The sequence below is a fragment of the Gavia stellata genome, chromosome 2, assembly GCF_030936135.1.
Source record: "Gavia stellata isolate bGavSte3 chromosome 2, bGavSte3.hap2, whole genome shotgun sequence".
Lineage (NCBI taxonomy): Eukaryota > Metazoa > Chordata > Aves > Gaviiformes > Gaviidae > Gavia > Gavia stellata.
In genome coordinates, this window is record NC_082595.1 from 48,089,393 (window position 1) to 48,113,034 (window position 23,642).

A 23,642-nucleotide genomic window follows, 5' to 3' on the forward strand; every position below is an offset into this window, starting at 1 on the left:
ACAGCCTTGCTGTGGTGTTCAGTTACTGACAAAAGCCATTTATTCCCTCACGAATTCCTCCACCATGGGCATTATCCCTTAAATAATTCACACCCTACTGTGCCTCACTGCCTGAGCTGCAAAGAGTATAAAAAATGTTTAAGGACAGCCTTACATAAAGCTCACATAATTTCATGTAAGTACAGTTGAACCCTCTTGTGGAGTCAGGTTTGCTTCAAGAAAACTACAGCTCAGCAGGAAATTTACTGTGTCGTGTGTGAACTGTTTTCCTCATGATTTGTGTATGAATCATGAGAAAGAACATCTTCAGTGCAAGCTGCATTGTTGGCAGAGCATATACAGGCAGTTAAATCACTTTTATCTCCTTGATGCTCTTGTGAGTTGTTCTTTTTGTTTGGTTGGGTTTTTTTTCCATTTACAATCAGGGGCAGAGCAGATAGCAAAGGCTTAGCTTGATGTAACATGTCCATAAAATAAGCAAAGCTGTCAGTGAGCCTTCTCTCCAGCAGACCTACTTCACTTTTGGGATGATTTTTCTTCCACTGGAATAAACCTCAAAAAAATATGACTTTAGGAAGAAATGAGTAGCTCTGTGAGCAGCAAAAGTTAATGGTTCCGTAGTTCTCTGTGAGGTCACTGTGAGCTTCTCCTTTAGGGAACGAAGGCGATACTCAGGGATTCTCTCCTCCACAAAGCACTGTGTTTTGACTAAACTTGTAGAATTCCTCAGTTTTGCTGCTTTTGCTCTTCTGTCATTAAAAGGTTTTGGGGAAGTAGGGAGTGGCAGGAAGCTGCAAAGTCATAGAGACATCAGCACTGCATTTGTTTATGGCTTGATAGAGTCAATCGCATCAGTAAGTGCAGTCTCACTAAGTTTGTCTCATCAAGTTCCAAAAGAAAAAAAAAACTTAGATTTTTGCTGCCATAGGAGTTGAGATAATTCCTAAGTATCTTCTGGAGTTGTAACTTCAGAAGCTATTTCTGCTGTTATTTCTGCTGCCAGGAGTGCCCAGCGTGTGCCAACATATACAGCCCTCTACAGATAGACAGTAAAGACAGGCTTTACCCCAGAACACTACCTGAACAGAAAACACAGGTAAAACAAACTTTAATTTTGCCGATTTCTTAGATAAAGAAATGATGGCATGGACTGCTTAAATGATTTGCCCAAGGCCACACGCAAAGTCTGAGGAAGAGCTATGTCTGAAGCAGAGCTGTGAAAATTTCTCCTAAGCCACAGTTCAGTGCATTAAGCAAGCAGTTCATCCTTCCTTTTCAGAGTACTACCAATGTGATTCAAAGTTGCTGACAAGTCTAAATAGCTCTTTTTCTAACAAATGAAGGAGTGGCAGTTGGCAAAAGGTAATAATAGCACTGGGCAGCAAAGACTGTAACTGCCTGTGCCATGCATTGTATTATACATTTTATCTTTAAATGCTCCCTTAGAGAAGCACAAACAAGAATACAAAGGAAGCTGAAATCTGACACCTGCCTATAGTTTGTAATGCTCATTATATTTTTGGGACAGCCACCTCTTGGCAAGGTAAGTTCTTTTATTTATAGGCAGGGGCTGCTCATGATTTGCATGCTAATGCATTCACATCTGCAAAGCCTATAAATTAGCCTCCAGCTCATTACCGCAATGCCATTGTCCTACTTGCCACTATGTAATCTGATCCCAAATGTTTCAGATGTCCATAAAATAAAACCAGCCCGAGGGAAGAGCTTCACTGTTGCAGTATTAGCACACCAAAAAATATCCCCCCCCCCAAAAAAAAAAAAAAAGAAAATAACATAAAATGACTGGAGGAGAGGAAACTGCTAAGTGTTTCAGAAAGATGAGCCCAAAAGTCTAACACTCAAGAAACTGGAAAGCTGTTGCTATGTTTTGAGATGCTTATGCCAGTTCAGACAAAAGAATGAATTTATAGCAGCTTTTTAATGGGCTCCCAATAAAGTATCTTCATAGAAGATTAAGTCACTTGGCTGTGCATCCTGATTGGATCCCAATGTGTCATACATGAACACTCATGTTATTATTACTGTTTAAATTCTGGTTGTGCCTAACTATCTGAAACAGACACTGAGGTCCTTTTTTTTGGTGAGCCTTATAAAGGCAGTCCTACTTTCAGGTAGTCAAGAGTTTACAATTATGTCAAGATTTTGCCCCTTCGTTAAGCAGGCAAAAAGATGAAATGCAGCGTAGGCAAAGCAGGCTCATAGAGCATATACGCTCTCCCATCCAGATGTACAGATGCCTCCTATGTTAATTCACTTTGTCAAAGTTAACCAGATGGTACAAAACTGCTGCGCCCAGAAGTTCAGCTTTTGAAATCTCTACAGTCTCAACTTTGCTACTGTGGGTAGGGTGCAGGGTACTCTCCACCAACCTCAGGTAAACACTGTCTCGCTCTTGTAACTTCCATCTGCTTACCTTTAACTGTGCTGAGACACATAGACATACCCATCCTTAAAAAAGAGAAAAGTGAAACCCTTGTAACGCAAAACCCTACCTACATCGTTGGAAAGATCTTAAAGAGGGTGACAGAGCAGCTGTCAGAAAACTGTCACCCACTGCCCAGACTTGCTCCTGCATTACCCTACTGCTTGCATCCTCTGGCCTTTTCATCTCTTCTTCCCAACCTCTCCAACTACTCTTCCCTGGCTGTAGAGTCCTCAGAAACCTCCCTTCTTTGCTGGCCTACTGCTATAGGTAAATGACCGTAAATGAGAAGAAGGCCTGAAACAGGAGAGCCTTGACTGAGGCTTCAGAGTGGGAGGGGGCAAGGCACATGTCATTGCATAAGTGTGACGTTGGGTTCAAGATCCAGATGTACCTGCATGCAGGAGATGTAGCAGTATCTTTATTAAATTTCTTTACTGAATTCTGGTTGATAATAACAGCTGGTTATTTATTTATTTATTTGCCTGTAACTCTCCTGTTTGTCAGAGTAGGTGGGAGAGGAGCAGAAAAGCAGGGCTCTGCATGAGTCATAACCCGGAAAAAGCTCTGCTGAGAACACAGCTCACGTTGCTCTGCAGTGTAGCCCAGGTGATAAGCATCAGTGTTGCTGTTGTCTCCATGTTGTCAGTGTCATTATTGCTGTGAATGACAAGATTCAATATGATATATTCAAATGGGGCTGTAGGTAGGGATAGGTAGGGACTGCTCCATTTCATTTTCTTATACTTCTCTTTTTCATACTACTGTAAGAAAGGGGAATTGCAGCATAAAGAAAAATAACTACTTGTTTAGAACAAACATAGAAATAGAGAAAAAAAGGTATTACTTCTAAATCCAGGGTTTTGACCTCAATTCTGTTCAACTGTACTTTTGATCTTCCAAAGAATTGCACAAGGCTAGATCCAGCTATGAGGCCCGGGGAGGATTTATACATCTCTGCTGTTCATCCTACTACACGAGTGGGTAGTACCCATGTGTGAGCCACAGCCCTGTCACCCCTGCAACTGGCAGATAGCTGGCAAGTCCTTCTTTTAAATACAGGACAGTCCAGTGAACTCTCGAGACCCTCCTAGCTAAGAACTGGGTACAGAGTGAGGGAACAACAGGGCCTGGTGTTCTCACTGAAATCTGCGGTCCAAGCACGTGATTAAAGGCAGCCTTCCTGCCCATGTTAGGAGTGGGGTTGCTCAATGCTGAGTCTGTGATGAACTTCTCACAGACGGACCCTGGAGCAGTCATTGCTGAATGAGGACCACTGGTCGCATCCACGCTGCTCTGAACGCGCCCAGCTGGGGATGGCAGTGAGCACTGATCTGGGTACATCTCCTCTGCACATCTGCCTCACTCAGAAGCTGAAGACCATTTGGGGCTGCTGAGGTGCCGGACATGTGAGGTCCTGCATGTCCCACAGAGAGCGAGCGATCTCTGGCTGTGCCTGGAGCTGCCCTTGTAGCTGGATCTCTGCACAGGCACCTCATCTTGCCGGCTGGGCTCCTCCGGCCCTGCAGCAGACTCTGCTGATGGACTCTGAGCAGCTGCAAGAGATTCCAGTATTTGAGTAGTTTATTGATGGCTCCCATGTTTATTGTGTTTCTTCTTTTCCCAGCAGAATGGAGGATGGAATACACTGGATGTTGCTGTTTAGATACTGCACTGAAAAGTGTAGTGTCTGTGCCTAGACAGAGCTGATTCCCATCCCATTTCTAATTGCATTTCCTTTCTACACGTGGCATAATCTCCTTTACAATAATATGTGTGGGAAAAAAGTTCTTGGTAGCATTTTTGTTCAGACCACCTGTGATAAAGCCTCATTTTCTCTTTCCTCTGCCTATTGTGCTTTTCTTTAAACTTTTGCTGAACCTATATTTTGGACCTAGTTCCTTCATGCTTTGTACCACAGAGATCCAAGGAATTATTTCTTCACAAATGGTAGCAAAAAAAAGCACGCAAAGGCTAGAAACAAGCATGCTGTAAAGATGGTTTAAAAACATACATTTTCCTCTGTGTGTATTTAACAGTTTCCATCTTTGCCATATGTTCTTTCCCTCATCAATTTGCCTTTTAGATTGTTCTTTAACACTTGCCTATTTTCTTGCTTCTGCAACAGAAGGCAAGTTGATCTTTCATTTGTTCCGCAAATATTCCTAATTGTCCCAGGTTTTATTACCCCATCTGTTATTGTGTGATCAATTGAAGTCTCTCGTGGTCTCACTTTTCCAACCGATCACACTATACCACAGGTTATATTTCAATTTAATTGCTCTCTACTGTATGATGTGTAAACTAGAAAGAGAGGAGCAAAAAGATGAGGCTATTTTCCCCTGCCTACCATTCCTCTCTTTCTGTGTAAGCCCGTATCTTCAGTGCTTACTTGTTACCAGTGACAGTGTTTAAACTCAATCCCTTATCTCCACTCTTTTCTACGCAAATCCGATGCTTCCATCTCAGCGTTTACTACTTTAAAGCACAAAAGTATTTACAGAACAAGTTCACCAACACTTGAGAGAAACGGGTAGATACTGTCACACTTCATGAGCTGAAGCAACACTTCCCTGCAGCACCCTTGCCAAAATGGAAACTTCTCCCTCCAAGCACAGTGATTCCCCGTTCTCCCTCCTCCATCTCCCAGCCCTCTCCTACTGCTCCCACACACTTGGTCATGCACGGCTGTGTTACCTCTGTGTGTGTGTGTATTTTTAAAATTACTTTTTCTCCCATTACTTTAGGCATTTATAGACACTATCTTCTGCAAAATCCTCTTTCATCTTCTTGCACTCAGCTCTGTCTATCACAGCAAGGTGTTCAAGGTCTGCTTTTAAAATCAGAGGTACAGTACTGTTTCTGCAAAGGGAAGCTAACCCTGTAAGTGTGATCAAGCTGATTTGAAGAAGGTGAGCCTTTTGCAGCAGGATAAATAGATGGAGATTTCTCCTATCTGTCCAGTGCTATGGGAGAGATGACTCAGCATTATAACTATTTATAACTACTGCTTTTCATAATAATAGAGGAAGACAGGTCAATGCCAGCGAGGAACACGGAGGCAGCTCCTGCTGTGACAAGGCTTGGAAGAGATTGCGTAAAGAAACAGCACCCCCAATTTGCTCCTGAAAATAATGACTCAAAGTATTGACGTTCATGCATGCTGCGTGAATCCAGCGTCATGTCCACATGTGCTGCTAATTTGGTGTTGTGATCCCTCATTTGAGCATTTACTTAAAGACCAGACTGTCTCTTAGAAATCAGGCCTCGGTGGACTGAGCTATCGGGTGAGTCATTTGTAAAAGCTAAACAGGGTCTTTAATCTGGAGCTGTGCAACAAAATGTACCCTGTCTACTTCTGGATGTGCACATGGAGATTAAATTTATCCCAAAAGCTCCTGATGCCGCTGCTGGGAGCCAAGACATCATTTTACTAGAGCTGCCTGTGCTGAGGCTGGAAAGAACAAAAAATGTGAGTGTCTTCTACAGTGCTGTGTGGGCAGGTTCGAGATGTGCGTGGCTTTACAGAGGGGAAGGAGGAACTGAGACAGGAAATACAGATTAATGCAAGGAAATGCTAATATTGGTGGAAAGGAAAGCTGCTGTAAATCTGGCAAGCCAAACATCTTTTTTCCTCAAGATACTTGAATGAAAAACTCTTTCGAGATTTGACTGTTTCCTCAAAAGTATTGAGTAAAATATAGATATAAAAAAGTCTCAGTGCTAAGAATGGACAGCAGGACAGCAGCTTCTGGCTCCCGAAGTGAACTCAAACCCACAAATGGAAGGCAGTGCCACTGGAAGGCATAAAGGCATTAGGCTCTACTTTATGCACGTCTGTGGTGTGGGTGTGTGGACGGGAGCGAACCTCGCAGACTGGGTGGCTCTCCATCATCAGTGGGGAGACCACCAGACGTGTGTCTCTTCACTTCAGCCTCAGTCTGAAATAGCTGAGCGAGAGGAATTCCTCTTCGGGTTCCCGGCCTGCGGTTTCAGGGGGAGTTAAGCGCCCACATGTCTCCTTGCCAGAGGAGCAGGAACAAGGACAGCTGACTTTGTGCCCACGGAAGGGCCTTGCCGAGCCTGGCCAGGCTGCTCGAGAGGCTCGCGGGGCCGGGCTGAGGGTCCCGGCACACCAGAAGCCCCTTTGCGGGGAGGGGGTTTGGGCGGGAGGTCCGCGCTGCCCTCCCGGGGCACAGCCCAGCTTTTTGGCGGTGTTTCCTGCCCCCTGGTGGCCAGGGCAGCCGGCACCCCCCGCTGCACCCGGAAACCTGGAGCGCGGACCCCCATTCCGCCAGGCTACCTGCGGTGGAAGCAGCAAATACGGGATTGAGTCCACCTGCGTCAGATGCTCTTTTAAAAGCAGTGTAATCGCAGGAGAAATCTCAGGTCTCACTTCAGCTGGGTTTCAAATCCGACGCCCGTACTCAGAATGGCGCGAAAAACTAACAGTATCCCTGCAGATCAGAGTTACAGCAATGGCATTTCCAGCTTTGTATCCGATATTGCACAAATACGATATTTTCCAAAACACATCTTCTCTCAACTTATTTGATGTCAACACACAATCCAGAATAAATGCAAGCATGCTGCCCTACAGGAATTAGTAAGTCTTCTCTGTACTTCTGAGTAAATCGAAGTTTATGTTAAAAGAAAACAAAGCCAAAAACCAGTGAAAACCCCCAGACCCTCATGCCTAAGTATAGACTATACCTTGGGTTTTCTTGGAGGCGTGGTTCAAAAATAAATATTAGAAGCTCTAGGAAATAGTGTCCGCATGCTGCACCAAGCTCCCATTCCTGCAGGAATAGTTTCAGTGGTAGCTAGGCAATTCCTAGCACTTTGTGACCACTCTTTAACATCATGCACAAAGATGGTCAGTTTGCAGCCTTGGAAAAGAGACAAACCCCAAATTAATATGGAGGTCAAGGATGACACAATTCTGTATTTGATGCTTTCCTTTTTTACCTTTTGAAAATGCAAATGAGAGGATGAGGTAAAAGAGGGAAAGTTGCAGCAACAAGCCTGTAGACCTTAATTGTCTGAAGACCCTGGATATTGTGTGGGCATGATCTAAGTGAGCCAGAGGCCTCTAGAGAGCTCTGGGGTAAAATCCCAGCCACCAGGGATTCCACCATTTCCCTTAATAGAGATGGGATTTCATCCGGCGCACCTCCAGGACAATACAGAGGCCTCTGCACAACCTAAGTGTAGAAAACTGGAGTTGGGGAGCTCACATGCACCTTTACGGCTATCTGTACAGCAATCATAGGCACAGCGTGCACAGAAGGAGGAGGGTTCTTTACCGTCCTTTTATTTCTAAGATTTTAGGTCATCTCAGGCCGATGGAGTCACATAAGGTGTCTCTCGCTGGAATGAGAAAGGGTTAGTCACACCTTCGCGGGCCACGCTGATGTCCTAGTATTTTCACCAGGCTTTTGAAGCAGGCTCAACAGCACGCCAATTGCACAGAGCCAGCTTATTTCAGCTGCGCTAGCCCCAGATGAGTCTCTAATGTAAGCTGAGTTCAACCAAGGGCTACTGACAAGAGCTGGTCAGAAAAATTGCTCTCTTTTAAATTCAGATAATGGCAGCATTTCAGCACACGTGAGGAAATTGAAGTTCGATCTGGAAATACTGCCGGAGTGGTTGTTGCAGGTTACATCGAGTACCTCCCATCCCCATCCTGTTTTATGGGTTGAATGACTACCTTGTTTTGGTGATGCTAATTAGGTATTACAGCTGTGATGCCTGAAGAAAGATTAAGTAGAATTAGGGCACTTGGACATGGAGGAAAGTCAGCATAAGACGCTGCTGAAAGACAACACCCATGAATTATAAAATAATTGGATTTACAACAGGTATTCAGTCTGCGGACATTGCTTTTTTCCTAATGGTTTTAGCTGAGAGGTAAACAGGCTAGAAAAAATATATTCAGATTAAATGGGAAAATGAAAGGGAACCCCAGCCCTGAGGAGACCCCCCCGCCCTGCTCCACAGCTGCCCGCAGCAGGGCGGAGGGGTGCCCTTGGCACTGTGCTGCCCACCATGTCCCCCCTCCACACATACCCTTGGGAACCAGCCTGTGGATTCCCGCTGGCCCATTTCAAAGCCGTGCCCGTCTGGGCTGGAGCTGATCCCTCACCTTCACTCAGCGCCGCTTGGTTTTCTCTGATAGCTGGGTGAATGATTGCCAGCAGTGGTAAATTATTTACTCCACATAAAGCACTGCCTACTAGTGGGGCATATTCTAGAAGGGCAGAGAAAAAATATTGCTATAGAGCCCCAAAGATTATGACATTATGTAATTATTTACATAATAAACAATTGAAGGTAATTGTAGTGGTGGTGAAAGACGCTTGTGATTCCTCTGTTCCACGGTAAAAGAAAAATTTGGGAAAAGGGCCTAGATTTTCATAATAACTACAGAACACATAGCTGTGTTCATAGCCGAAGATAACGTACTTTTCAAAGGGCAGCTTGGTCCAGAATGCCCAGATAAATTCAGACATTTTTGGTTGTTTAGCAAAGCAACACTCCAGTTTATTTTGTTACGTATTAGGGCATCTTTTCTTCATGATCATAGCACTACATGTTTTACATGCGTGTATTGTTGCAGCCCCACAGAGCTGACTCCTACCATCTGGTCTCTGTGAAGATGTGGGCTACACAGCCTGGAGGTGAGAAAAACTACATATGCTGCTGGAGCTGCCTGCTTTGCTGCAGGAGGCACTGGTTTATTACTTTGCTAGATTTCCTCACTACTAAATCCAAGCAACATCGGGACTGAAGGCAGGTAACTTCATTGACTGTGTTGTAGACCCTCAGTCACACAGAACTAAATCTTTGCCATATCGTTTAACTTCAGCTAGATTTCCCAGTTGTTTAAAAGCCAGAGGTTTAAAAACAAAGGCGAAGACGGCATTTCTCTCTTCACGGGGTCACTGGGAGCGGCAGGGTAGCCGACAGGAGCTGCTAATGCCAGAGGTGGGCTTGGAGGGGTTTGGTGTGATGTGGCACAGCGGGGCCAGGCTGCCCTCGGTGCTTCTCATCGTGCTCCCCCCAGCCACCGCAGCGTCCGGGCGCTGAGACGCTCCAGGTGCCAGCACAGCCTTGGGAAAACAATTAATGCTACTAATGAAAATGGCAGCCAGCTCGACGCTCCCATCTGAACTGGGGGAACTCTCTAACTTTTGACCTTGTGATGAAGCAAGCACTTTCCTGAGTGGTGCATTCCTACTCTATTTCTTGCAAAATGGATGAAATTTAACCTCCCTCTCTTCCAACAGCTCTCCCTTTTTGTGCTGAAGAAAATACCTTCTGTGTCTGCTTCTGAGGTGACTTGAGTGCTGATGGTGAGACTGCTGGAAAATCACCTCTCGGCACTGCCCAAATGACACGCTGCTATAGGGACAAAAAAAGATGATCATGGTGTCCAATTCTGCCCTTACTTCTCCTTTATGCAAAAATTGTGTGCTGAAGAATCATGCTTGCAAGTAGTTCAGGCAAAATTTATTTACAGCTCTATTTTATAATAAATTCAGAATGCAACCTGAACAGTCGGTACCCATCAGGAATGAAGGAGGAAGAATCTTTTGGTTGCAGTGCGGTACTGAAGATTTGGTTAGATTTGAAAAGGACGAAGTTATGGTAATCAAGGCTTCAAGAATAATACAAAGGTAGATATGATTTGAATAGATATTGCAAGGAAGCACTGGCAATAACTGAAGGGTGGAAGAGGAGTTATGAACAAAAAGTATTTGTGTGTAAAAGTATATATATAGGTGTGTATGTGTGTATATATATTATTAAACAGGAAATTGATACTTTGTCACAATACAACTTATTATGCAGGAATATGCAGGCCATTAGTTTTTCAAAATAGGTGATTTAAAGCTAGATTAGATCTTAAAACCAGCCCTTCATTATTTTGCCAGTCAATATGCACTTGCCAGTAAAAGCCCTTGAGACAGTTAAGTGGCAAGTAGTCCCTCAACAGTATTCAAAACTGGAAATTCTTAAAAATGTCAGCTTAAAAATACCCTTTTTTCAGTTTTTAGGAAATGTTACAATAATTCATAGCTATAGCTTTTCGTTTGCACTCTTTGAAAAGCCGCATGCTATGCAGCAAATATACAAATAATCTTTTAAAGCTACTTAACAGAAATTTTATATTTAATTATTATTGACAGAATTAATACTTCTCACAGTCCTATTTTTCCACTCACATTGTATTAACAAGTACATACAGTACATGCTTTCTAGATACATATAGCATCTTTCTAGATTTCTCCAGTGGGAACTTTGAGGAGGATGTTGAGAGAGGGCTAGTGAAACTCCAGATAGTTTGAGGTAACCTGCCTGAGATATTTGCAACTCGGCTATGGTGGTATCATCTTATTGTTTGGGTTCATCACAATCCAGTCCCTGGCATTTGCCAGCAATTGCTACTCAAATGAGATTCACCATCCCTCCCCACAGAACACCTCCCCTGAGTATCTTTCTGAGGAATTGACATTAGGCACAGTCTGAGCATGTTTGACACGGCTGTGACAAAATCCCGTTTGATGCGGTCCAATAAGAACTTAAATGCCCCCATCCTCCATGAAACCCATGTAATACCCCCTACCTGCTATTCTTTTTCAGCCCTTCAGACGTCAAAGATTTGTCCTCCTACTGACCTCTTTGCTGAGGCCTTGAAGCTGCTCCAAGACTCGGCCAAATGTGTGTGAGTTACGTGCGCAAGACGCGTGCACCCCTAGTCCTGTGATAGGCACATGTCCGCTCATATGATGAGAGTTTGCACTGGTGCGGGGCAATGGGATGACAAGATGGGAGGTATGTAGATCTTACTGTGGAGAAGAGTTTCTGCCATGACAAAAATTGTAGGTGTTCATTCATGCCATGTGATGGGGAAGCCTTCATTTTGATCACCTTGGGGGTGCATTTCTAGACATGAGGTGGGGAAAGATGAGGGCACATGGGTCCTGAATGCCACTCCTGGACCGTGTCTGAGACAGCCTGGTTGGAAGCCAGAGCACAATTGCAATCAAGCACTCATTAGACAGCCATTAGGAAACGTGCCTTTGTTTGATGCTGAGCTCGATGCCAGACAAGTGATGGCTTCCTTGTTAACAATGGCACATTCCCATCCTCAAATAACACTTTTCTTTCTTCCTCTCATGTGCATTAAAATTGTCCCAAAACTGGGCAAGAAGTTGATCATTTCGACTGCAAAGCAACTTATCACAAGCCTTTGGAACCTGAAGTGGCTAACATCGTTGGTGTTATCCATGCTGGGTAACGCTGGTCTGCCTGTCTAGTGAACAGAGAGGCGGGAGATGAGCGTCAACACTCGGGAGGAGGGCAGGGCTTGTGAACCCTGGCGAGAACCTGAAGTTTTTGCTGTGGTTACGTTTTGGGGTGGCGCGGCCACGACCGACAAGCGGGTCCGGACACGGGAGGGTGGCAGCCAGCAAGGGGTTAAGCGCAAGGCTGAGCCCGGGGAGGACGAGTGAAGGGACGGGGGCTGGCGGGGCAGGGAGGGAGCCGGGGCCGAGCGAGGAGCGGGGCCCAGCCCCGCGCTCCCTCCTCTCCCCTCCTCTCCGCCGGCCCCACCGGTTGCGGCCGCCGCCGCTGCCAGGCTTAGTCAGAGGAATGTGGGTGGGACTCCCTCCTCCCCCGGCGCCTTAAAAACCCGCTCGGACCGACACGCACGCAGCCTCCCGTCCCGGCGCAGCGTCCCCGCCACACCCCACCCGCGACGCTCGGGCTCGCTGCCTGCCCCCGCCGGCCGGGCAGGATGGTGGTGTGCGGCCTCGCCTGCTGGCGGTGCAGGTGGCTCCTGCCCCTGCTGCTGGGCCTGGCCATCATCATGGGCATCATCGCGCTGGCGGGCAGGGGCTGGCTGGAGTCCGAGTCGGAGCCCTACGTGCAGCAAGCGTCGCTGTGGGAGAGCTGCTCGCGGGGCGAGGAGGACCTCAACTGGAGCTGCGAATCCCTCATGGACTACGGTAAGCGGGCAGCCCCCGGCCCTCCGTCCGCGGGGCCGCGGCCCCTGCCACTAGCTGCACCCAGGGGCGGTGGCTGGAGAGCGGTGGGTGCTAGTGCCGTGAGTGGTCGCCCCACCTCCCTTGCGGAGCCGCTGCTTTCTGGGATGGGGTTTCCCGTGCAGAACCGGTGCTAGTGCTGTTTCGGGGCTTCAGCTAGCAGAGAAATACGGGCTCAGGCTGCTTCAGAGAAATCTGTTCTGTCGGTGCAACACTGAGAAGCCAGAGTGTTGTCGGTTTGGGGTTTTTTTAAAAAGTTATTTTTACAACCGAAGTAAGAGAGCCAAGTGACCACAAGTCCCTTCGGCTCTCCAGTTTGCTTTCTCCCAGTGATCTGCAGGCTGTGGTCCCAGCAGCCTTGCCTGGCACTGGCCAGCTTCCCCCTCCCTGTGCCAGTGGTCTCACCGCTCAGATGGTGAGTGGGGAAACCTTCACACAGGGTGTCCTATGCAGAGCCACACCTGGATGATAGCAAAACTGCCTTCCCCCCAGCCCTCTGGAAGGAGAGAGCACCTTAATTTAATCCTGCCTGGCCAAGGGAACTCGGATATTCAGATGCTTCCCGACCTGCAGCTTAAAATGGCCTGATGTGGGTTTGCAGATGGAAAAAATGCCATTTCCTGAATATACCTCTCTATTGCACTGAGGCCTAAATCAGGGGATAATTGTGCCTCTGTTTTAACTTGCTGAGCTGCTTTTATATCTGGCATTGCCAGCATAATAGTCTTACAGCACACACCCAGTTTCTCGGTTTTTGGGGGACTTTTTGGTTTTTTGCTAGAACATGTGGGTCTGATTACATCTGCTTTTCCCTCAACAAAATACTTCTGGACGAATAAGCAGACCCGCCTTAAGATCCTGGACAAGGGTACTTTGGGGACTGGGAAGCTGGAAGGGCGTGTTTCAGCCGGGAGAGTCGGGACTGCTGCCCCGCGCAGATCCCTTGCCGCCCAAGCACGGCGGACTGACTTCCAGAAGCTTTCCATTGCAACACTCGTGTGTAAGCTAAATCTTGAATATATTGCAAGAGCAGTGGCTTCATTTCTCAGCCAGGTGATGACTACAGGTCTTACTGTAGGTGGAAGAAATCTGGCTAGTGTGACAAAAAATATCCGTCTCCCCCATTAGACAGGCAAGAAAAGCTAGTGCAGAGTTGCTGAAATTTGCATTGCAGAGGGAAGAAGTGCTAATACAGTAGAGCTCCTGAAATTTGCTTCTCATGTCCCTGAGTAGTGATGGGTGTGTGCTTTGTGTCAGCTCAGAGCGTTGTGGGGCAAAAGCAACTTTCTGCTGTTTTTTCTAGTTAACAAGCTGCCAAAGAGGAATAGTATCTTTGACTTTGCTTATTTAAGCCTCAGTTTATTTAAGCCAAAATTTATTTAAATCCTTAGCTTATTTGGACCAACTTGACTTTGCCTCTTCTCTAATTTTCATGACATCAATGCCACTGTCTACTCAAATACTATTTACATCTAGAAACAGGATGTAACATGTGTTCAGGTTTGATTTAGTTTCCTTTTTTCCATGCTAATTCAATTAGGCTCAAAATAGGTGAGGGCATTTACAAAGGAAAAAATGCCTAGCAGGCATTTACAGCACTGCTGCAGGAAAAGAAAAGTTAATTAATTGAGATGCATAACTTGTGTTTTGCATACAACAACTACTATGCACTAACCATCCTGTGCCTCTCCTGATGAAATGAAAACTTCAGAGCGGATCCCCATTAACAGAAAACTCCATTAGGCAGTTTCTTAATTGAACTCCGGCATGTGTACTGAGAAGAAGAGGAGAAAAAGCAGGCGAGTCACTTATTTTAAATGGGGGTAAAAAGGGGCAGGAACAGACAAACAAAGATTTGCAAATAGGAGTGTCTCTTAAACTGCATTGCTTCTTAACGCACATTTGCAAATGCCACATGAGAAGGAAGAAGTAGAAAGGGAAAAGAGTGGGATGTCATTTGGTAGGGAGGTGGGGAAGGATTTTGTTTAGAGCTCTATACTGGTTTGCGTCTGGGAAGTACCTGGCTGGCAGCATCCGTATATTATCAAAATGTTGCAATGCAGAGCTGCTGTACTGCACTATAATATGACTCAAGATGACTTAATCTGGACCATTGCAGGATTAAACTGTAAGCCATCAGATATGACAAGGATTGTTTGCAATGTGGTTACTTGGAGAGGGTGGTTGTCTTTATAGTGATGAGGCCGTAAATTTAAGAGCAATTTTTGTGGGTGGCTGTGTCCTCCTAGTTCTGAACGGCTGCTCCCAGCGACTTTGCTTTGAATCATCACTGTAAAAGACGGGTGTGTATGTGTGCAGTAAAGGTGATCCCATGGCGGTTAGCTCTTTCTTATATTCCTAACAGACAGTTGGTATTCATTAAGTACACAACAGCTGACCTAGAAAAAGGGAAGCATTAATCTGGATCCTTAGGAAGTGCCAAAAGAAAAGAAAAAAAGTTGGAACCTAGAAGTAGGAGCCCAGCCTTTGTGAATCATGTTTCACCATGGCTGTGCCACTGTACCTGTGTCCTTAGAGGCATGGACTTTGATACCACAGATTATTGGTGAAGCTGAGTGCATGTGTCGACTTCACTGAGGGGCCAGGTAAATAAAGGAGGAATGTTACAGGTATGCTTATCTTTTCAGTACGCCTCTTTTCAGGCATGCTTCTGTCTGATTTACAATGCCAGGATGTATTCGAGAGAAACTAACTTAGTTTATGGTGTCAGCTGAGTGCAGGCACTTGGAACAAATGCTAATGGAAGAGGTGTTAGCAGTTGGTGTCCCTGTCTACACCCAGAAAGCATTTGCTGAAACTCCCCAGTAAAAGACCCCAGTGAGCAGGCAAGGCTGGTGTCCCTGCCAGTGGGCTTGGCTGGCCCCGGGGCAGGCGCACTTTCACTGCTAGCAACCCGCAGGCGTTAAAAGTTGGAAATTGTGCCTCCTGAGCTCCAGGCAGAGCCCAGTGGCTGAAGCCAAGTTTGTAGTAGTGGGCTTTTATTTAATGGTTTGGTATTACAGCAATCACTTTTCCTCCACTCCTGAAACGAAAACAGAGCTGTGATTCCCAGTATTAATTCCCAAGCAGCTCTCCTGGCAAACCTTTGATTCTAGGCTGTCCTGTGCTTGTGGTGGGTATGCACATAGCTTTCCTTCACCAGTCGTGCTGCCATGGAAGCTTGCATATTATGTGAGCAAGAACATATTACTGACAATGTTCTCTTGCTTGCAGTCCACTACTCCTTTGTTTTGTCAACAAAAGCGTATTTTTGGGGTATTCTATGTTATGAGCTCTCAAGGCCAAACAGGAATTGCTACTGTGATTTATATACAGAAAAATATTATAGCTACAGTGTAAAAATGTCTCATCTATGCACATCATGGTAGAAACATCTACCCTAAGATTCCAGTTATTCACAAGCTAACAGACTAGCTTCTGCTTTTGTAAATAAGTGAACAAAGATGAGAAAGGCTTGTTATTTCAAATCCTGTAGCAGTTCATCTTCCTGCTAGACTATTTTCCCGGTCCTTTTATTAATTTCTAAAGGGAAATCTGTATTTAAATGTCCTATGCTGTAGAGCTTCCATCTCCTCCCTGTTAAGGCTGAGGCACAGCCAAATAAAATTAAGAAATACAGCTAACACTAAGGCTCTGTTACTTTTTTTTTAATTTCAACATATTACTGATGCTCATCATTAAATAATCCCAACCCCTCCTAATTATTTGCATAACATTTGCAGCTTAGTTCCTTTCCATAGTCATCATTAATCAAGATATATAATAAAACCCTTAAGCCTTCCTAATAACTATAGACCTTCAGCCCCTAACAGTTTTTAGTGTTCTTTCAACACCACCTAATTGATAAATACTTTTCTGCTAATTAGATGCAAATAACACAACTCTTCTTTGAGTCAAAGCCGACCTGGGGAACACTAATACCTCCAACTGTTCTTCTGCTCTCCTATTTATGCAGCCCCAAATTACTGTGGCGTTACTCTTTGATTTCATAAACAGACATCATATTTATGCCTATCTTAAGTAAGAAATACTCTCTCTGCCACATGAAGGGACCTAAAGATTTTCTATTTTTATGAAAAACTTAAATTTTGGCTAAATGTCTTTGATTATAAGGTACTTATGAGCACAAACCACCTAGAAACTGGGGATGATCTGTCTTTCCGTGAGTGTGAGCAAGTGTCTCGAGCTCTTAAGGCAGCGAACAGTGAGAGTGTAAACCCCCACCTCTCCCCTCCTGGGAGCTGTAGGTGGAGGATCGTGCAGAAGGAGACAGGAGAGCGGGGTGCCTGCAGGGGCTCAGCCAGCTCTCAGGAGTCTCTAGGAGGAGGAGGCAGGAAAGCCTGACTTGATAGGTATGGGGATGAGGCGGATCCTGCATGGGGAAACATCAGTTTCAGTCGGAGCCCTGCAGCAGCCCTTCCACTGAAACCTCTCACTGTTGGTGGGGGTAGCAACAGTTTGTATGGGAAAGAAGTGGGCCAGGGCTGCACCCTATGCTTGGTAAGGGTGCAGCCTTCCATCCCAACATCTCCCATCAGTCACTTATTAAAAGACTTCTGGTTATTTTTTTGAGGTTTCTCTTACATTGTGTATTTATACAAGTCCAGAGCTTTTTGCTGCTCTTCCCGTGACTCCTACCAGTGCTCATGTGGCAGGCTGGCCGTTTGATGGCTGTTGTCTAGTCCAGCTGAGAGTAGATCCATCCAGTGCCATGGCCAGCACCTATGACTCAGTCTTATCAGTATTAACCTGCTGATAACTGCCACTGGAGAAGATAATCCAGCAGGAGAAGGAGAGGAAGGTATGGGGTCACCAGCACTGAGCTCTGTCACATGTGAGCAAAAATCCCCACTTAATTTCGTAATGGTCATGTCTACTACTGCCCTGTTTCTGAAGACCTGAAACAAAGCGGGGCTTGATATTAATTTTCCTGACAAGACATCTCCTACAGCTATGTGTGGTGTCACTTTCATATCACCAGAGACAAGAAAATAAATCACTGTGAGTGGAGCTGGGGCTGACCTGTATCCAAAAGCTTGTTACACTTGGAAAGTAAGCACAGAGGATATGGAAATAGCAGAGAGCACACTGGGGGCTTTCCAGCTTGTATCTTCTCCATGTCATGTTTGTGTTGCACGAAACCTCAAGGTGTCTAACCTGCAGGTGTATTTGAGTTTGCAACCTAAATTTTATCAGGCAGATGCCAGGCTTAGCTTCCTACACTGTGCCAACATGTGTGATGCATCTGAAAGGGAATGTGCTTTGATAACTAAGAGTTCCTTCTTCTTGTTGTACTTTTTTTCTGAATAGGGCACCTATTGATAAATAGCATTGCTAGGTGATTTAGTCTGAGTCACATTTCCAGGCTGGCTGTGTGTAATGGTTAAATATCCCTTTATATACATTACCCCTAAATAAATCCTGTTGTGGAGACAATATCCAGTACCTGCATTAGGTACATCAGAGAATATTTTGTATGAAAAGATTTTATCGGACCACTGATGTAGCTTTAATCTCCTCACGCTTGTTGGGTGTCCTCCCCCCTCCTCACCCCACAGCACTCCCTTAGTGAAGGCGTATGAAACACACACAACTGGCTGAAGGAGAACTAGTTTGAAAAGTTTTTGCTCACTTGCGTAGCTCCAAGAAGGGATAGGGGAAAGAAAACCCTTTTCCTTACCCTTTCTATGCCAGCATGACTATCTTCAGGTGGCGGCGGTGGTGGTGGTTGGGTGTTTTGGGCCTAGATCTGGCTGACGGATGGCTGCTGTATTTCACTTTTGCTATTGGAACAGGGAGGAAAGAAACCGGTTCAGACTGATCTAATGAAAATAGCTGTAAAACAATGTTTTGCTTTCAGAGGGTAGTTGATGTGCATAGTAGAGGTGTCTGAGATAGTTTTACTGCATTCTCTGTCTCAAATTACTAGTTTTAACCCATTTATGCAACTAATGGAGTATGTGAGTTAAGGTGGAGGGTTTTAACTCTTTAGGAAAAGGTTCTCTGCCTCACTGCCGTTTTCCTCTTAGTTTTTGCACAGAAAGAACGGAGGCTACCTTGAAAGCAGGGTGTCTCCAGAGCCACTTCAGCTGTGTTGGAACAGACATCTCCGAAAGAGAGGTTTTTTTGGAAAGTGTTCTGACCTAGCACTTGCTGCTCTTTTTATTCCTACGTTAGAGGGAGCTCGGGATCGGGCCCTACCTCTGTCTGAATACGTGAGAGTAGAAACCCACGTTACGCAGACGTGGGAAGTGAGCTGTGATGACAGCTGACTGGAAAACGAAGCAGTAGCCCGTGTGGGCAGGTATCCTGCCTCCGGGGCAGGAACACCTTTGCTTGTTGTTGGTTGCATTGGGCTCACCTAAACTCCTGCTTGGTTTCTAAAGAGGACAGGGTCTGGCCATAATGAGGGCCTTTTCACAAGCCCGTGTTACTTCGAAAGGGGAATTGTCAGCTGTTTTTCTGGGAGGTTTTCTTACCTTTGTTGCCCCGGCCCTAGGCCACTGCTTTGTGCCTGAGCCTCTCCAGCCTGCAGTTGCTTGATCCTGAGAGTCTGCACCACCCTGTCCCGTCAAATGTCAAAGTAATGATTCAAAGAGGACTCCTCTACTTTACCTCAGATTCTGCTGTTTCTCCTCCACCTGCTACATTTTAGCTGTTTCTAAAGTTTTTCACCTGTGAATAGGTATTTATCTTCAAGAGCTTTCTCTTTGCCATCTCTCACTTCAGCTTTTCCAAATCTATTTCTTTTTGGTCATCGTTATTTTGCTCCACATGCATTACTCTTGTCATAAACAAACAGGCACGAAGCTGTAGGCTGACAGCATTATTATTTCCCAGCAGTTATCTCCTGTGGTGGTACCCTCTTGTCTGCTCTTACACTTCCCCGAGCGTGGAAGTGGTTTTGTAAACTTGCACGTGCACGTCGAACAGGTACGGTAATGATAAAGTACATTCTCAGCGGTTGTGTGCCCTATCTGTTCAGATTTCTGTGGCTGTCTTGCAGATACGGAGTTCAGGGGTGTTATCTCCATTGCCATGCTGCACTATCGCTCTTTTCAGCAGGACAAGTTAGTGGGCAGGCAGTTCTGTGCTGCACCACCAACAATGGTGCCTCCCTGCTCTGCAGCTGTGCGCTTTGGAGGCATCCAGTATTGCTTTGACATACAGCATGCTTCTTACAGTAAAGGATTTCAACAAAAAATTATTAAAGGAAACCAAAGGCCTGCAGTGACCTACAGTTCAGTGCACTGCTGTGTGTAACATCTTTCTTGTTTTCTCTCAAGGATGGGGGAGAGCAGCAGCTGCCACGTACCTCGTTGGCTTTGTGATCCTGGTCATCTGTTTCGCCCTCGCAGTCATTGCGTTCTCGATCGAGATACTCCGCTTCAACTTTGTGCGAGGAATTGGAGGCTTGCTCTTTGTTGTTGGTAAGGCTGAGCAAAAAGACAAGGTTATGTTGGATGTAAAACAGGCATCGGCAGAAAAACATACTAGATGGCACCTTCCTTATAAATAAGCTGTCTTTGGTTTATGACTCATTTTCATGGGGAACAAGGGAAGGTTGGTTTGTGCTCAGAGAGGATAATGGTTAGGGAAGCTCCAGTGGCCTTTATCAGTTAGCACTTTCCCAAAAGCGGAGGGGGGGAGCAACCAACACCTTTGACCCTACATGTCACATGCCAAGACTTAGGAGCTGAGAACCCCGGGTGCTTCCCACCTTCCCAAGGGGAGGAGGAGCGACGGGGCTGTGGTACACGTGGGAGGTAGCTGGCTCCACAGGGATCGTGGTGCCTGGCTGTAGGACAGGGCTGGTCGCGGCATGCAGGTGAGTGCCATAGCAACCTGGCAATGTCAGCTGTAGCTGCTGCAGCCAGATAGGCGTGGGGATCTGCCTTGGCCAGGAGTCACGTATCTCTGCAAGAATGCAGATCTGATTGTAGGACTGAAGCTAATCCTTACATATCTTAAAAGGATATGCAGTTATCTCCAGGTGCATTTTTTAGTGGGAAAGGTAATACCGTTCATTGTCATTTACTCCTGCTTTTCTTTCTTTCTCTCTCTAGCTGCATTCCAGATCATAGGCTTGGTCATCTACCCAGTGAAATTCACAGAAGAAATTCCACTGACGGGAGATAATATGTTCAGCTGGGCCTATGGCTTTGGTTGGGCCAGCACTGTTGTTGTAATAGGTTGTGCTTTCTTCTTCTGCTGCCTCCCCAACTGGGAAGATGAAGTCCTGGGAAACATCAAACCTACCTACTACTATTCCTCCCCAGAGAGAGCACCATACTTAAATTGAAAGATTAAATCCAAGTACAGACAGTTGTCAAAACAACAGGAGCACCTCTGATGTAAATTTGGTGCGATTATAGGAGACTGAAAAAAAACCACCTTATTTTTCCAGAGTATTTCTTAGTAGCCCTGGCAATAAATTAGTAAAAACACTGGCATCTTTAAGGAAATGGCTTTTACCTGAAGTATTATATATGTATTCTCATGTCGATTCTCTTTGGGTGGTTTACTTGCTCCTTCCCCTCCCAACTAGTTGAGTCATCCTTATTTTATTCAAACATTTGCTTATGAATAAAGATGTAGTGTTTCAAGTGTAGAAAGGAAGAGGAGATATTTTAAACAACCATTAGAGGGACCTGTGTGTTATTTTGTTTTCACCTCTGACAAAATTGCCTTAAATGGGACTAGAAAAACACAACCTTCCAAAGAATGCTTTTTCTTCCACCAAAGTCAGTCCCAAGGAAGGAACTTCCCTGAGACTATTGCAGTCACCTGCTGCCTAAGAATCTCTTCTCATTCCTGTTACTGGACTATTGTTGACTATTAGCTATTTGAATTAAGGGGAAAATAAAATTAAATTTTATTTTCCACCAGTTGGTGCTGTTGGACGGAGATCTCCTCTAAAGCACGGAGCTGGTGCGTATAACAGTGCCTAATGTAACACTTACTGCTGTTTTTGTGGCCACTGCAGGACTTTTGATGGAGCCACATATAATTAAATATACATTGTCACAGAGAGAATCAATAAACCTTCAAATGTTAGACTACATATATTTTTACATGGTATTCGAGGGATGCTGATTTAGAAAATGCCTTTGAGTAGAAACATACACTGTTCTTTATGTCTACCTTTTTAAAACTGCAGTGCTTTAATTATCAGGTGTGCTTTGGAGGGAAATCTTAGCATAAAGTGTTGAAAACCTCCAAAAGTTTCTAAAGCACACTGTAGGTACTCCAGAGTTTAGTAAACTTGGAGAGGCTTTGTGAGTCACTAGGGATAACAGGTAAAAATAGAAAAGCAGTTCTGTGAGCAATTTACGTATGCAAACTTCATACAGACACCCGTCTCGGGGAGGAATCTGGCTGGCTCCTAGCTTGTGTTTCTGGAGCCAGCCATTCCAAATAAGTATTCCAGCAAGGCAGACCTGTGTCTGTGTTGGTCATGGGCCTGCAGCAGCTTACAGCAGATTTAATTATGGCCTATATTCTTTGTCAGAGCTTTCTTCAGATGGGGAAGAAGGAAGATGCTCATTTGTGGAGCTCTTCTTCCAGCTATGGGGGAAGTAGCTATAGCGGAGACAGATTTCTGAGCAGGGTACAGGTAGAGTGGAAAGCAAATGCTGCATGTTAGTCTGTGTAACAAGCAGCTGGGGACTTACTACTTAGTATTGTGAAAACAGTACTTGGGAGAGGGTAAGTGTGTGGGCATATGTGTTCATGCACATGTGCAAAATAGAACTTATAAAGCATTAACCAGCATATTGTAAAGCTAAAATAATTTAAAACTAAGCTTTTTCAATGCCCAATACATCTTGTATTATATGTTGTATAGCTTTCTGTTTTGTAACACTTTTTTAAATTTGGTAGTTCTGTATATTGCATGTGGTCCTGTTTGGGGAAAGGCCAGGTGACTTCTGAAGGTCCCTTCTAGGCCTGTATTTTATAACTTTAGAGAGCGTAAGCATCTGCAGACTTCAGAATTGTGTTACAAGCTCAGTCGTGATGTATACAATCAACTGTGTTTATGATTCTGGCTGAAGAAGAGAATCCTGTGACAAATGTGTCATTTTTTTTTTCTTTTTTCTGTACAGTACTGACTGGTGGGGAATACTGACTTATCTGTATCATGAGTAACAATAGTACCTACTTTCTAGAGAATTCATAACACAGCAGAGAATCCCAAGTCTGGAAAATCCTTGGACGCTAAAGCTGAGAAGGAGAAAAGATGTAAGAAAGTGGACAACCTTCCTAATGAGAGGGAGAATGGTTTGGTAATAGGGTTTAGCATAACTTCAGTCTTTTGTATGTTTTTTTTTTATAAGCATTGTCATAACTTGTCAAAAAAGCACAAATGTAAAATAAACTTGGCTCTGAATATACTGGGAGGGGTGGAAGGATAACCAGCATGTTACACAATGAAGATGTTCAGGAGAAAGCTATTGCAAATAGTCATTAATTACTCTCAAGTGATACTAATGTATGTGGCACTCCTTTCAAATGTGGTGGCTTAATTAAAGCTGTTTTAACAGATGGTTGTAGAAACTTGGTGTTGTTTGTGGTTCACAGATTCATTTCATAAACTCAAGCAAATAGCCATTCTTTACTTCCCTTAACGTGAATATCAATATCCATGAAGTGTCAGGTTAATAAAATAAAGACCTTATATGTCCAGGAGGCAACAACTTCATTTTCCAGTCAAATAAGCTTGCGTACACATTGCAAAACACAGCTGTGCACTTTCATCGGAAGTGCCAGTCATAGAAAAGTCTTTGCTAAGCCAAAACCTCTTAAATGCATCACAACTTGAGGGGGAACCCTAAACATTTATCTCATATACTGATCAAGAACTTTAAATAGGGAGAAAAAGATGGAGTACTCCCCTGCTATTTTCAGTGTAAGACTGCACTTCTCCCATGATAAGAAACCTTCCCCTTTCTAACCTCAGATTATGCATGGCCTGTACGTAGCCCTGTGCTAGTGGCATTCTGTATCCTGAACAACTCTTTCTCCCTCTGTGTTTTTACAGAGAGCAAATCTTCTGTCGGCCACTGCTGTCTTAAACCAGCCTGTGGCTTCTGATTTCTGGAAAGACTGGTTCACCATTCTCCCGATTT

At 44.9% G+C, this 23,642-nt stretch overlaps 1 protein-coding gene across 1 annotated transcript; it reads left to right on the plus strand.

The window, feature by feature from the left end:
- The first annotated feature begins 12,245 nt into the window (after positions 1-12,245).
- PERP (p53 apoptosis effector related to PMP22) lies at positions 12,246-23,058 on the plus strand. The gene is made up of 3 exons (XM_059835153.1): positions 12,246-12,456; positions 19,800-19,943; positions 20,580-23,058. The coding sequence occupies exons 1-3, from the start codon at positions 12,246-12,248 to the stop codon at positions 20,813-20,815; spliced, it is 591 nt and encodes a 196-aa protein (XP_059691136.1). The 3' UTR covers positions 20,816-23,058.
- The last annotated feature ends 584 nt before the right edge of the window (positions 23,059-23,642 follow it).

What these genes read in the sequence shown, in the direction of transcription:
- PERP (XM_059835153.1), top strand. Translation starts at nt 12,246, where the DNA reads ATGGTGGTGTGCGGCCTCGCCTGCTGGCGGTGCAGGTGGCTCCTGCCC. An exon ending in CGAATCCCTCATGGACTACG is followed by an intron (nt 12,457 to 19,799) that starts GTAAGCGGGCAG and finishes TTTTCTCTCAAG; the next exon opens with GATGGGGGAGAGCAGCAGCT. An exon ending in AGGCTTGCTCTTTGTTGTTG is followed by an intron (nt 19,944 to 20,579) that starts GTAAGGCTGAGC and finishes TTCTCTCTCTAG; the next exon opens with CTGCATTCCAGATCATAGGC.